This window comes from Felis catus, chromosome D3 (assembly GCF_018350175.1).
Source record: "Felis catus isolate Fca126 chromosome D3, F.catus_Fca126_mat1.0, whole genome shotgun sequence".
In the NCBI taxonomy this organism is placed as follows: domain Eukaryota; kingdom Metazoa; phylum Chordata; class Mammalia; order Carnivora; family Felidae; genus Felis; species Felis catus.
This window is the reverse complement of record NC_058379.1, coordinates 41,212,307-41,226,068: the sequence shown is the minus strand read 5'-3', so window position 1 is coordinate 41,226,068 and position 13,762 is coordinate 41,212,307. Positions and strand designations below refer to the sequence as shown.

The window sequence follows — 13,762 nt, the reverse complement described above, 5'->3', positions numbered from 1 at the left end:
AATATTTTAATTTTCTATTACGTTTTCTGAGGGTGGGGTATGTGGAAGAAAAAAAGGAATGAATGACAAGCATCTATGGTTATATTTGTTTACTAGTAGCTATATTTCATAGAGCATTAAAAATTGTTTTTTACAGGAACAGCGAATGAAAATTGATAGAGAATTTGCTTTATGGCTGAAGGACTGTCATGAGAAGTATGACAAACAAATAAAATTTACATCTTTTAAAGGAATAATTACACGTCCCGATCTTCCTTCTAAAAAGCAGGGCCCGTGGGCAACATACTCAGCAATAGAATGGGATGGAAAAATATATAAAGCAGGACAGCTGGTAGGTTTAACTTATTTCTGGATTCAGTTTTGAATAGAAATTGAAACTGAATGAGATGTATTAGAATTTAACAACAAAATAGTGCATGTATTGGCTCCTCAGGAGCCAGGAAAGAATGAAAATATCAAACTGATTTTAATGGCATAATTGAATGTGGCATTTATTAAAAACCTGTTTCCCAAAGTCTCTATTAGTAAGGTTTTTATTTTTTTTTCTTGCACTAAACTTTACTCAAATGGAGAGTCTTAAATTTTTTTAATGTGATGTAATGAGGTTTTTGCTTTGTTTTTGTTTTTTTTTACTAAATTTTTGTTACCTGTTTGCTGCTTGTAAGTTACTCTGCTTGTTGATTACATTACAGAGAATGAAGAGATCTAGGAAAGAGATCTTTTGTCCTTAGGGACATTAGAGTCTAAACTTGGTAATAACCTAAACATAAATAATAATAGATAAGAGAACAAGTGCTTGAAAGGAGAGAATGAATACTGCTTTGGCAGTTTGGAAGGAGAGGACAGCATTTTCTGACTATGAATGGGCCTGGGAGAAGAGCAAATCATGACATTCTTTGGGCAAGAAGTGGCATTTGTATGAATCTTGAAAGAGGTAGAGAGTTGGGTGTTTATGCAGGTACTACAAAGGTTGAAGGTGTCCATTCACTCTGTAGTGGGAGAGGAGTCATCGTGTATTTAAAGCCTGGGAATTGTATGTGATCATCTAGAGAGGTGTAATGTGTGAAGTTAGAGCCTGGCTTTTCCAACACATAGGGGGGTTAGGGTGAAAAGGATGCACTGGCAAAGGAAAATGAAAGGGATAAAGATAGAAGGAAACCCTGAAGTCAAGCAGTGAGTTACAAGGAGGAAGTGAACACTTTTGTCAAGTTCTGTGTGGTAGTTGAGTAAGGTGCTTTCTGAGAGACCATAATCTGAACGCAGACAACAATACAGGTAAGTGCAGTGAAACAGCAAGTAGTAAAGTTGGGTTGTCCTGCACCATGTTGTGTGTGAAAGGAAATAGTTTAGAAATGAGGCCGAAAAAGTAGGTTGTGTATAAACTCTTGTAGTCCCTGTCAAGAGTTTCTGAATTGAACTAATGAAAATTATCTTTAGATTTTTAAAGCCACATAAGGAAAAGAAGTACCTATAGGCAAGCTTTGAGCCAGTTTATTTGAAAGGAATAAGTTGTCAGAGTTATTCACTGTTCATAGTCACTGTTCATAGTCTGAAAGCAAGATTTTGTGGGAAAAAAAGGGTTTGAGGTATTTTGGCTTCATAATTGACTTTGGAGGAATTCTAGACCTTTTAGACATATGCATAGCAATGACATTTTTGTATGAAGAAGCCACTGTGTCTTTACAAAGGTATGTTAAGAATAAGTGGGAAACTTATATAAGCAAATATAAATAAATGCAACTTTATTAGAATGTTTTTTTTCAGTAATTTTTCGATACTGAATTTTCCCCTTCAGTGAAATAGTTCTATGATTATGAATATTAAGCCTGTTTTAGTAAATACTAAAAGCCTTTTTCTAAAAACTATTAGGTCAAGACAATCAAGACACTTCCTCTCTTTTATGGAAGCATAGTAAAATTTTTTCTTTATGGTGATCATGATGGAGAAGTATATGCCACAGGAGGAGAGGTTCAGATTGCAATGGTAAGATAGCAAGTAATAAAACATTTTTATTGGAAGCCTCTTGGTACTGCTTATTTTTGTTTAATGCTGAAATAAAGATACAGTATTTTATATTTTGCTTGCATTTGGTTTTTCTGTTGGATACGTTAGTGTTAGCATGAATTTTTGTGTTTCTTATTTGGTGTTTTCAATAATCTGTAGAGCTTAACATCTCTCCAATATTTAACAAACATACGTATGTTATTTCTAGTTGTCAGAATAATTTTGTAAAGTGCAAATTTTGTCCAAGGCCCACAAACTAGTAAAAAATTGGAGCCAGAATTCTTTCTCAAGGATGAATAACTCTAAAATGAGAGTGGGCTTTATCCTTATATTCTTGATAATATTTGAATGGTATTTAATTATGTCTAAGGAGGTTACATGAAAAATAGAACCATTGTGGTATAATGTAATAATGGTTATTATGACTTACATATTTAATTGGGGTAAAATGTTTCTTTGGAAGAAACAAATGTTTTCACTGTAGCCAAATTTGAATATTTTTTTTTGAAATGTTGATATAAATTATTCAGGAACCTCAAGCACTGTATGATGAAGTAAAAACTGTGCCAATTGCAAAGCTCGATAGGACAGTTGCTGAGAAAGCTGTGAAAAAATATGTAGAAGATGAAATGGCAAGGTAATTCACATTTCAAATTGCAGTATAAGAGTAACAAAATAAAAAATGAATCATAGCGTTTTTAACTATTCTTGAGTGTGTTGTTAATGGACACATAATAGGACATTTGTAGTCTTAGATTTACATATTGTGATGAACTTGCTGTTAAAAAAAATTGAGAGCTTTGTAAAATAGAATCCTGCATTTTGTAGAAAAAGTAAATTTTATGTATCTAAAGTGTCATTGTTATAGGCGCTATGACTCAAATATGTTAGAAAACAACTTGGTTTGACCTACAACTAGAAGAAAGTCGTAGTAACTGTTGGGAGGTAAAGATCAGTACCAAAGAAGTAAAGGAAAGTAGAAAAAACTGTTTGTAGCTCTTGCTTGGCTAATGATGCAGTCATTTTGATTCTTACTGAATTTCACCAATAATTCTCTTCTTACTGAATTTCACCAATAATTCTCTTCTTTCACCAATAATTCTCCTTATAGTTACCAAAGGTAACTTGTACTGTAAAAGAGCAGAGGAACCCCCTCCTCCCAATTGATAATTCTTGGCTCTTAATAACAAGAGATTTTGTATTACTGTTTCAGTAACCACAGTAATGGTTAGGGAAATTTTTTTAGATTATTAATCATATAGAATTTTAGCATTAGCCTTTCAAAATACTATATCAAAAATAAATATTACAGTTTCTAGTGACTTGTATTTATTTTATTAAGACCATAGTTAACGTAGTTCATGAAACATTAATATGCTGGTTTCATAATAGGCTCCCTGATAGATTATCAGTAACTTGGCCTGAAGGAGATGAATTATTGCCAAATGAGATTAGGCCTGCTGGAACCCCCATTGGTATGTTTTTTTTTTTTTCCCTTAATACTGAAAATATGCTTTTTGTGTGTCTTACATATTTAATGTGTAAAAGACCATGATGAATTAAAACACTCTGTCAAGACCTAGCAGACTTATCACATTTTTTTTTAATATATGAAATTTATTGTCAAATTGATTTCCATACAACACCCAGTGCTCATCCCAAAAGATGCCCTCTTCAATACCCATCACCCACCCTCCTCTCCCTCCCACCCCCATCAACCCTCAGTTTGTTCTGTTTTTAAGAGTCTCTTATGCTTTGGCTCTCTCCCACTCTAACCTCTTTTTTTCCCCCCTTCCCGTCCCCCATGGTCTTCTGTTAAGTTTCTCAGGATCCACATAAGAGTGAAACCATATGGTATCTGTCTTTCTTTGTATGACTTATTTCACTTAGCATCACACTCTCCAGTTCCATCCACATTGCTACAAAGGGCCATATTTCATTCTTTCTCATTGCCCTGTAGTACTCCACTGTGTATATAAACCATAATTTCTTTATCCATTCATCATTTGATGGACCTCATCACATTTTTTGAGTGTAACTAAGACATTCTTATTTTAAATTTTGGACTGGTAGGTGCATTAAGAATTGAAATACTGAATAAAAAGGGGGAAGCAATGCAGAAGCTTCCAGGAACAAGTCATGGAGGGTCAAAGAAACTCCTGGTTGAACTCAAAGTTATATTGCATTGTAAGTATGCAAACTAATTTGAATCTTTAATATTTGTTCTTAAATGTGTAATGCAGGTTTTAATATCTACATATAATTATCGATGACCTAACAATCTGAGAGACACAGTAGATTTGATTAAAGTTAGGAATATCAAGTGTGTTATGACTAATTTTTTAATCGGTATTTTTCCAAAGGTTTTTTTTTTTTAAGTTTATTTACTTCATTTTTTTTATTTTATTTTTTTTTATGTTTTATTTATTTTTGAGACAGGGAGAGACAGAGCATGAACAGGGGAGGGTCAGAGAGAGGGAGACACAGAATCTGAAACAGGCTCCAGGCTCTGAGCTGGCAGCACAGAGCCCGACGCGGGGCTCGAACTCACGGACCAAGAGATCATGACCTGAGCTGAAGTCGGCCGCTTAACCGACTGAGCCACCCAGGCGCCCCTATTTACTTATTTTGAGAGAGAGCGAGCGAGCGAGCACGAACAGGGGAGGGGCAGAGAGAGAATCCCAAGCAGGCTCTGCGCTCTCAGTGTGGAGCCCAGTGCAGGGCTCAAACTCACGAACTGCAAGATCATGACCTGAGCCAAAACCAAGAATCCAACGCTTAGCCGACCGAGCCACCCAGCACCCAGGCACCCTGTTTTTTTTAAACCCTTTATTCTGAATTTTCCCAAGAAGGTGACTGTGGGCTAAAATAAGATATGTTGTATATATGTGTAGGAATTTGTACTAGATAGGAATTCAGATTAGCTAATCCATAAAATCTGTTGTAAATCAAAAAACTATGGCTCTGAACCTGTGAGCTAGAAGTACTTGGCTTAGATTATAGGCCTGTTGACTGGAGAAGAAATGAGTATTCTTGCTCATTTTATATTTCCCTAATTTGAATCATCTTGTTTGTTTCTTGTCCGTTGCTTTTTCTTAATGGCCTAAAAGTATTTTCACTTACGTTTAAGGATCTGTTCTATCCCTACATACTGTGTGTCTCATCCATGGATTTTGAAGATACAGTATTTTATTTGATATATGTTTATTTCCAACAATTTAAAAACTAGTCAGTGATCCTATATACTTTATGTAAATGTCTTCTTAGGTCTCTTGGCATTGAACAGTTTGACTAACTTATTTTCCTGAAATACTCTCATTTTTGGCCTTTGTGACACCCGATACCTTATTTCTCCAACCCTTTCCCCCCCCCCCCCCCCCCCCCCACCATTTATTAGGTATTCCAGATGGGGTTCACTGACTAAAATCAAAGTGTCAGGATTTCGTTCCTTCTGGAGGCTTTAGGGCAGCCTTGCCTTTTCCATCTTGTAGAATCTGCCCACATTCTGTGGCTTGTGGCTTGTGGCTCATTCCTCCATCTTCAGAGTCAGCAGTATAGCATCCTTCAGTCTTGCTGTGACTTGGACTCTCCTGCCTGCCCCCCTCTCCTATAGTTTTTCCAACCAAAAACATTTTTATTATGTTAAAATATATATAACGTAAGTTTATCATGTTAACCATTTAAAAACATACAGTTCAGTGGCATTGAATACATTTATATTGTTGTACAACCATTACCACTGTCCATCTCCAGAACTTTTTTTCAACCCAGACTGAAACTTTGTAGTAATAACTTCCCATCACTCCCTCCCCACATCTCCTGGTAACCATTGTTCTACCTTGTGTCTCTGTGAATGTGACTATTTTAGGTATCTCAGTAAGTGGAATCAAGTAAGTGAAATCATATTCTATTGTATGTTTGTGTACCACATTTAGTTTATCCATTCATTCATCAGTGGACACTTAGGTTGCTGTCATGTATTAGCTATTATGAATAATGTCGCTGTGAACATTGGTATGCATAAATCTGTTTATGTCCCCGATTTCAATTCTCTTGCATATACCCAGATGTGGAATTGCTAGATCATATGCTAATTCTAATGTATAACTTTTTGAGGAACTTTCTGTCAGACTGTTCTTCACAGTGACTGCACCATTTTACATTCCACATCCTTGCTAACACATGTCATTTTCTGCCCCTCCCCACACCACCCGTTTGTTTGATAAAAGGCATCCTAATTGGTGTGAAGTGGTATTTTGTGGTTTTGATTTGCATTCCCCTAATGATGAGTGAAATTGAGCATCTCTTTGTGTGCTTATTGATCATCTCTATATCTTTTTTGGAGAAGAGTCTATTCAGGTCCTTTCTCATTTTTAAATTCTGTTGTTTTTGAGTTGTAGGAGTTTTTATATTTGAATAATCCTTATCAGATACTGTATAATTTGCACATATTTTTTCTTCATTCTGTGGAATGCCTTCTTACCCTATTGATGGGGTTTTTTGATGCAGAAAATGTTTTAATTCTGATAATGTCCAATTTTTCTGTTTTTTGCTTTTGTTGCCTTTTCTTTTGACATCCCTCAGTCACTGCTAAATCCAGTGTCAGGAAGCTTTTTCTTGAATGTTCGTGTATAAGATTAGTTTTATCATTTTAGCTCTTACATTTAGTTATTTGATTTATTTTGAGTTTAATTTATATAGATTAACTTCTTTTGCATGTAGATATCTAGTTTTCCTAGCACCAATAATCAAACACTTTTTTCTCCATTGAATGGTCTTGGCATTCTTGTCAAAAATCATTGGACCATATATTCAAGGTTTTATTTCTGGGCTATTTCATTGGTCTGTTATATCTGCTCTTAAGCCAGTACCACACTGTTTTTGATAACTATAGTTCTGCAGTAAACTTTCAGAGGAAATGTGAGTTCTCCAACTTTATTTTTCTTAAGATTGTTTTGGCTGTTAGGGTCCCTTGAGATTCCATCTAAATTTAGCATGGGTGTCCTATGCCTGGAAGAAGTGATATTGGGGTTTTGATAGGGATTATATTGGATTTGTAAATCATTGGGTGTTATTGTCATCTTAATACATGAACATGGTTTGGTATCATCCAGGTGTGCTGAATTTATTTATTGACTGTAAACAGCTTTTTTGTGGAATCTTTAGGGCTTTGTACATAAAAGATCGTGTCATTGGGGCATCTGGGTGACTGGCTCAGTTGGTTAAGCGCCCGGCTTCAGCTCAGGTCATGATCTCACAGTTTGTGAGTTGGAGCCTCACATTGAGCTCTCTGCTGTTGGCACAGAGCCCACATCACATCCTCTGTCTCCCTCTCTGTCTGTCCCTTCCCTGCTTGCATTATCTCTCTTTCTCAAAAATAAACATTACGAAAAATTGAAAAGATTATGTCATCTACAAACATTGAAATTTTACTTCTTTGTTTACAAAGTGGATTTTCTTTTTTCCTAATTGGTCTGGCTAGGACTTCCAGTACCATGCTGAATAGATGTGGTGTAAGCAGACATCCTTGTCTTCTTGTTCATGATCTTGGAGGGAAAACTTTCAGACTTTTATTTCTGAATATGATGTTAGTTTTAGGCATTTCATAGCTCTGCAGGACTCCACACATGATCTGGCCTTGTCTCCCTGTTCAACTTTATTTCTAACATTTTCATCCTCACTGTATTCCCAATCATAATTCTTTTTGTTCCTGTACAAGCCCAATTTTCCCACCTCTGGACCTTTGTATGTATTAACTCTGCCTGCAACTTTTAAACAGCAACTTTTCTTATTTATTTATGTATGTATGTATGTATGTATGTATGTATGTGTGTGTGTGTGTATGTTTGTATGTATGTTGAGAGAGAGCAAGAGCAGGGGAGGGGCAGAGAGCGAGAGGGAGAGAAAGAATCCCAAGCAGACAGTGCAGAACCCAGGGCGGGGCTCAGTCTCACCATTGGATCATGACCTGAGTTTAAATCAAGAGTTGGACGCTTAACTCACTGAACCACCTAGGCACCCCTAAACAGCATATCTTTGATAAAACTATTTCTCAGGTTTCAGACTGCCACTTTCTTAGACTTTTTTCTGTTTTTCTAGTTTTCTACTAATATACTTAGATTTATTTGTATAACTTGGTGTTTTGTTATTTCTTAAATGTGCCTTTGCTGTCTAGAACAGAGGTGGCAAATTATTTGTAATGGATCAAATAGTACATATTTTGGCTTTGAGGGCCCTAAATTCTTTGTCACAGCTACCTAACTGCTATTCTAGAATGAAAGCAGCTATGGGCAATAAAGTAGTTTGCAGACTCCTTGATCTACAAGATGGAAATTCCATGAATGCAAGCATATTGTTGGTTTTTTTCACTTTTTTCTAGTGCCTAGGATACAAGAGGTAGTTATTAAGTTTTTGTTGAGTAAATAAAAAAGATATCAGAAAGTTGCTTGGTCTTTTTTAGAGAACTCTAATAGCTTACTGTCTAATATTCATTATAAATTTACAGTTGCAACATTTTTTAAATTATGTAATGGGCTCCAAGATATATTTGTTAACCTAAGTCAACAGGAAGTATTTGGTTGTACTTGTGTGTGTGTGTGTGTGTGTGTGTGTGTGTGTGTGTGTGTGTGGTGAATCTCAAGTACATGCATCTCTAAAAATGTGTAATTTCAATTATCACAGTAATTCCTTTTGGTCATCTTATAACCATCCAACTTAAATTTCTCTGATTTTCTAAAATGATAGACTTTTGTGGTGGTTTTGGTATCAGACACATGTATTACATTTAGTTATTATATGTCTTCAGTTTCTTTTTTTTCAAAGTAGAGCTCCCTCCTTTTTTTCTTCATGCCAGTAATTTGCTGACAGAACTCAATCACTTGTAGTGTAGTGGATTTCACAGATTCTGTTTGTTCCTTTGGGATGTCATTTAACTACTTTTCCTATTTGTTCAATTGCCAGAAAATTGGAAGGTAAGCCTAAAAGATTGAATACATTTGGGTTCCTAATATTTTTGTTTTGTAAAGTAAGAATCAGTACTTTATACCTAATCTGAGTTTCTTGTGGTATTATATGTTAAGAGGCATATGATATATGATTGTCCCACGTTAAGTGCTGCTAATGGATCATTAAATTCACTTGGCTAATTATAAAGTTCTCTTTCAACCATTATGTAATAGTCTCATCCATTGTTGATTTTGCCTGAATTATTTGGTGAATTAGTTATTACAGGTAATTCTTTTCTGATTCTTTCGTTCCTTCCTAATTTGTTATCCAGACTTCATCTGTGAAGAATTTTATCAGTTAGGTTCATTGGTTTACCTGAAATGCAGCTTTTATAGGAAAGGCAGTAAAAAGTATAATTCTTTTTCTTTAATTACAAATTACCAGTTAAGCATTGTTGCTGTACAATAATGCCTGGTGAGCAGTTTCTGTTTTTTGGTAGTGTTTTTGTGAGTTTGTGGGGTTTTATATATTTAACATTCATTCCTTTTGATGTGCCTTCATATTGGCTCTTCTGTCTCCTTGATGTGATCCTTTTTGTCTTTGATGCGAGCTTTCTTGCTTCCTGACTCAAGATATCCTAGAATATTGTTATACATGTTCTACCCTAGACTTGGTTTCAGCCATTACTGCTGGTTCCTTTCTGTGGGGAATGGTGTTTAGAGGCCACAATCTGAGTGGTAGAGTTGCTCATTGCCCCCAGGTGAAATTGCTTTTAAGCTTTTTGATAGCTAATCACAAACATTTTTTTGAAAAGAAAAACTGAATTTACATTGACATTTTGGGTTTTTATTGAACTAATTTGACTTTATGCTTTTATTTCATTTCTTTAATGCTGAAAATCCAGATTCCTTAACATTAATGGTTATTTGCTTTATCCTACAATGTATTTCATTTCAAAATAATAATACTAATATAATTACTAACAATAAGACTTGATAAGTTGGACTATTTTGCAGCCCTGTCCTTAAAATCTTTCTTTCTGTATAAATAGTAAAAATGATTCTAATGTTACTTGAAATATACTTTTTTTTTTTAAATGTTTATTTATTTTTGAGACAGAGAGAGAGCATGAACAGGGGAGGAGCAGAGAGAGAGAGGGAGACACAGAATCCAAAGCAGGCTCTAGGCTCTGAGCTGTCAGTACAGAGCTCGACGTGGGGCTCGAACTCACGGACCGTGAGATCGTGACCTGAGCCAAAGTTGGACGCTTAACCGACTGAGCCACCCAGGCGCCCCGAAATATACTTTTAAAATGTAGTCAAGTCACCTACTTAATACACATTTTGGTTTTGTTTATGAATTGCTGTATTTTAATGCAATTTCTTGAATTTTTAAGTCATTTACATAATTTCAAAGTCAGAAATAAAACTTCAGAGAAGTTATGTCATCCCTGTACTCTTTTTTCTTCCCTCTTTACGTAATGATTTTATTAGTTTTTGGCTTATCTTTCCTGTGTTTCGTGCTATAATACTGAGCAAGAATGTATTTATATTTCTGTCTTTTCCTTATAAAAAAGGTAGTATGTTTGATATATATGCTTTTACTCCTTTCCCATAACAATAGGTCACTAGATCTTAGCGATTATTCTGTATAAATATAGTATTTTAATCTTGAAAACTCTTAAGGAAAATTATTTTTAATATCAAAAAATTATCTCTGTTCTTTTGTATCAATCTTATTTACAAGATATATTTTTAAGAAATAAAGGTGTTTTAATGAGCTAATTTTCATTATGCTGTTCACTTGCATAGGATAACTTTAGATCTTTTGATGAAGTTTTAAAACAATTTTAAAATGTACAACAAATAAAGATATTTGATACCAGTGTGACATTTCATATTCATGTTCTGTTTTCAGTTTCTCAAGGTGTAAATGTTTTGTTTTTTCTTTTATTAAGCTTCAAATGGAAATAAAGAAATCATTTCACATATTAGTCAACATGGAGGAAAATGGCCTTACTGGTTTAAAAAAATGGGTGAGTTATTATTCTGAATGTTAAAAATTATGTCAGTATTATGTTGACTTGATTTTTAATTTCTTCTTAAATTGTCCAGAAAATATTCAAAAGTTGGGGAATTATACATTGAAATTACAAGTTGTATTGAATGAAAGTAATGCAGACACGTATGCAGGAAGACCGCTACCATCAAAAGCAATTAAATTTTCTGTTAAAGGTAAGTGAAATACCAGTATATAACTACATATTATGCTGAAGGTGGCATTTTAAATAAAGGGGGAATAGATAAATAATTCAGTAAAAGATGTTTGGCCAGTTGTATAATCATCATTATCTCAAAATGACTTTATAGGGGTGCCTAGGTGGCTTAGTTAAGTGTCCAACTCAGAATTTCAGCTCAGGTCATGACCTCCCCACCATGAGATTGAGCCTTGCATTGGGCTCCATGCTGGGCGTGGAGCCTGCTTGAGATCTCCTCTGCCTCTGCCTCTCCCCCTCTTGCACTAGCTCTCAAAAAAATAAAATGGCTCTATAATTCTGCTTCATAGTCATTTCTTTTAAGGTTTTTACTTAAATTTCAGTTTGAATATACAGTGACTATACAGCGTAATATTGTTCCAGGTACACAGTTTAGTGATTCAACACTTCTGTACAACACTCAGTACTCATTTTGACAAGTGTACTCCTTAATCCCCATCACCTATTTAACCCATCCTCCACCACCTTTCCTTCTAGTAACCGTCAGTTTGTTTTCTATAGTTAAGAGTCTGTTTCTTGGTTTGCCTCTTTTTTTCCCTTGTGCTTGTTTATTTTGTTTCTTAATTTCCACATATGAATGAAATCATACGGTATTCATCTTTCTTCTGATTTATTTGGCTTAGCATAATACTCTCTAGCTCTGTGTCATTGCAAATTCATAATGATATTTCTTTAAAATTTTTGAAGTCCTCATTGTTTTCTTCTGTTGTTGCTGATAACATCTAAAGCTATTCAGATTCCTGACCTTTGCTTGTGAGCCTCTCTGCCCCTCACCCCAACCCCAGTCTTGCCTCTTCTCTGACCCCCAGCTGTTTGGAGAATCTTTTTTTTTGTTCTAGTTTCTGAAGTTTTAAATTCTAGGAATTTTTCTTGAATTACTTTGATTTCCTACTCTGTTTTCCACGTTATCTAATATTAAGACAGTAGACCTCTTGACTGGTGTATTAATATTCTTTTTTCTACTTTTTATTTCTTATTTTACTATATTATGGGAAATTCCTTTAACACGATATTCTACCCTTTCTATTGAATTTTTCCTTTATGCTGTCATTTTTTATTCTCTGTTCCCTATTCAAAGCATTGTCTGCCTACTTCATATATTCAGTGATTCTCGGAGGGTATCAATAACAGTGGTGGTCTTTTTTGAAGCATTTAAACTTTATTCATAGTCATTTTCCTCCATGGTTTTGTTTTTGTTTTAAATGTTTGCCCTTTTAGAATAGATGCTCTCTTACACGACTAGTGATTTGCTTACACTTAACGACAGGACATTTGAAAGATTTTAGTTCATTTGGGGGAGATTATGAGAATTTTTAGGTTTTCTTTTTTTGACTGTTCAGATTCCCCAGAGTAGAGCCTTCCAGTCTCCTGGTAGGTGGGTAAATACCTGGCTGCCAGCATTTTGGGAGCAAGCTGGGGAAGACTGTTGGGGTTCTCACACCTATCTAATCTTTCACTTGCTATTTTCAGCAGACTGTGACACATTTAATAGTGCTTTGCCCCTTACTTCTTAACCCTACTCTTTTATCTTCCTCAGAGAATTAGCCATCTGTTGGTGGGGATGAGGAAGACAATTGACTGGTTTTGTGTATTGAGGAGTAGGGATTTGGGGAACTCTTTCTTTAAACAGACTTCAGCAGGTCTTTTTCATTCCGTTTTCATTCCAACATACCATCCCTGAGACTTTTGGGTATCCTGTAGTGTGAATTAGATTGGTTCTCTGCTTGCTTTGTTGATAATTGAGGGTTTGATGTTCTTGGGTCTTTCCGTTAAGTCAGTTACACTTAAGACATATGGAGAACCCGTATGGTCGCCAGTTTCAAAACCTATTGCTATTGTATATTTTGTTTTTGTAGTTTTAGACCTCTGTAAAAAAAAAAATCTCTGAATAAAATCTCTGTAGTGTCATTATTATGGGATTTTTGGAGAGAGCTGATTTAAGTGCCTGTGATCACCTTACCTTCTTTAATCAATCAATAGGGCCACCATAGAAATTGTTCCTTTGTGTACGTACAGATCTACCACATTGTTTTAAGAGCTGTGGAACACATTCCATAGATGGACATGCTATAGTTGAAGTAGTTTTCTATTGATGAACATTTTGGTTGTTTCCTATTTTTTGGCTATTACAAACCATGTTTCTATATGGGGAAAAATTTATGCTGCTTTGTGTACATGTGCTAGAAGTTCTGTAGCGTGGACACCAAAAAGTAGAATTGCAAAACTGATACGTATATGCCTTAATGTTTAAATACATTATTGTCAAATTGCCCTTCCTAAAGGTTGTGCCAAGGTACCCTCACCAGCAGACTATGAAAGTTCCAGTTTTCCTGTGCCGATTCCTGGCTGACCTCTGTATTTATCCTACTTGGTGGTTAAATTGTTTAATTATTAGGTTGTGCACCTCTTCTTGCCTTTCTTGGGCTGTGTCATCTGTGCAAGCCTGTTTTTTTGCTGTGCCCATTTTAATAGTTTAAAGCTGTGGTTCTCAAATTTTGGCTTTGTATTTTAATTACCTGGAGAACTTATTAAGACACA

The 13,762-nt window shown here is 35.2% G+C and overlaps 1 protein-coding gene across 2 annotated transcripts in view; it reads left to right on the top strand.

Annotated features, from left to right (window-relative positions):
- Window positions 1–13,762, top strand: part of SMCHD1 (structural maintenance of chromosomes flexible hinge domain containing 1) — a 154,634-nt gene that overhangs the window by 39,435 nt on the left and 101,437 nt on the right. For both annotated transcript variants that reach the window (XM_003995046.6, XM_045041660.1), the window contains 7 exons: window positions 137–331; window positions 1,870–1,983; window positions 2,535–2,641; window positions 3,397–3,479; window positions 4,078–4,191; window positions 10,907–10,984; window positions 11,064–11,183. In XM_003995046.6, coding sequence (XP_003995095.3) covers window positions 137–331; window positions 1,870–1,983; window positions 2,535–2,641; window positions 3,397–3,479; window positions 4,078–4,191; window positions 10,907–10,984; window positions 11,064–11,183 — 811 coding nt within the window. The remainder of the gene's footprint in view (window positions 1–136; window positions 332–1,869; window positions 1,984–2,534; window positions 2,642–3,396; window positions 3,480–4,077; window positions 4,192–10,906; window positions 10,985–11,063; window positions 11,184–13,762) is intronic.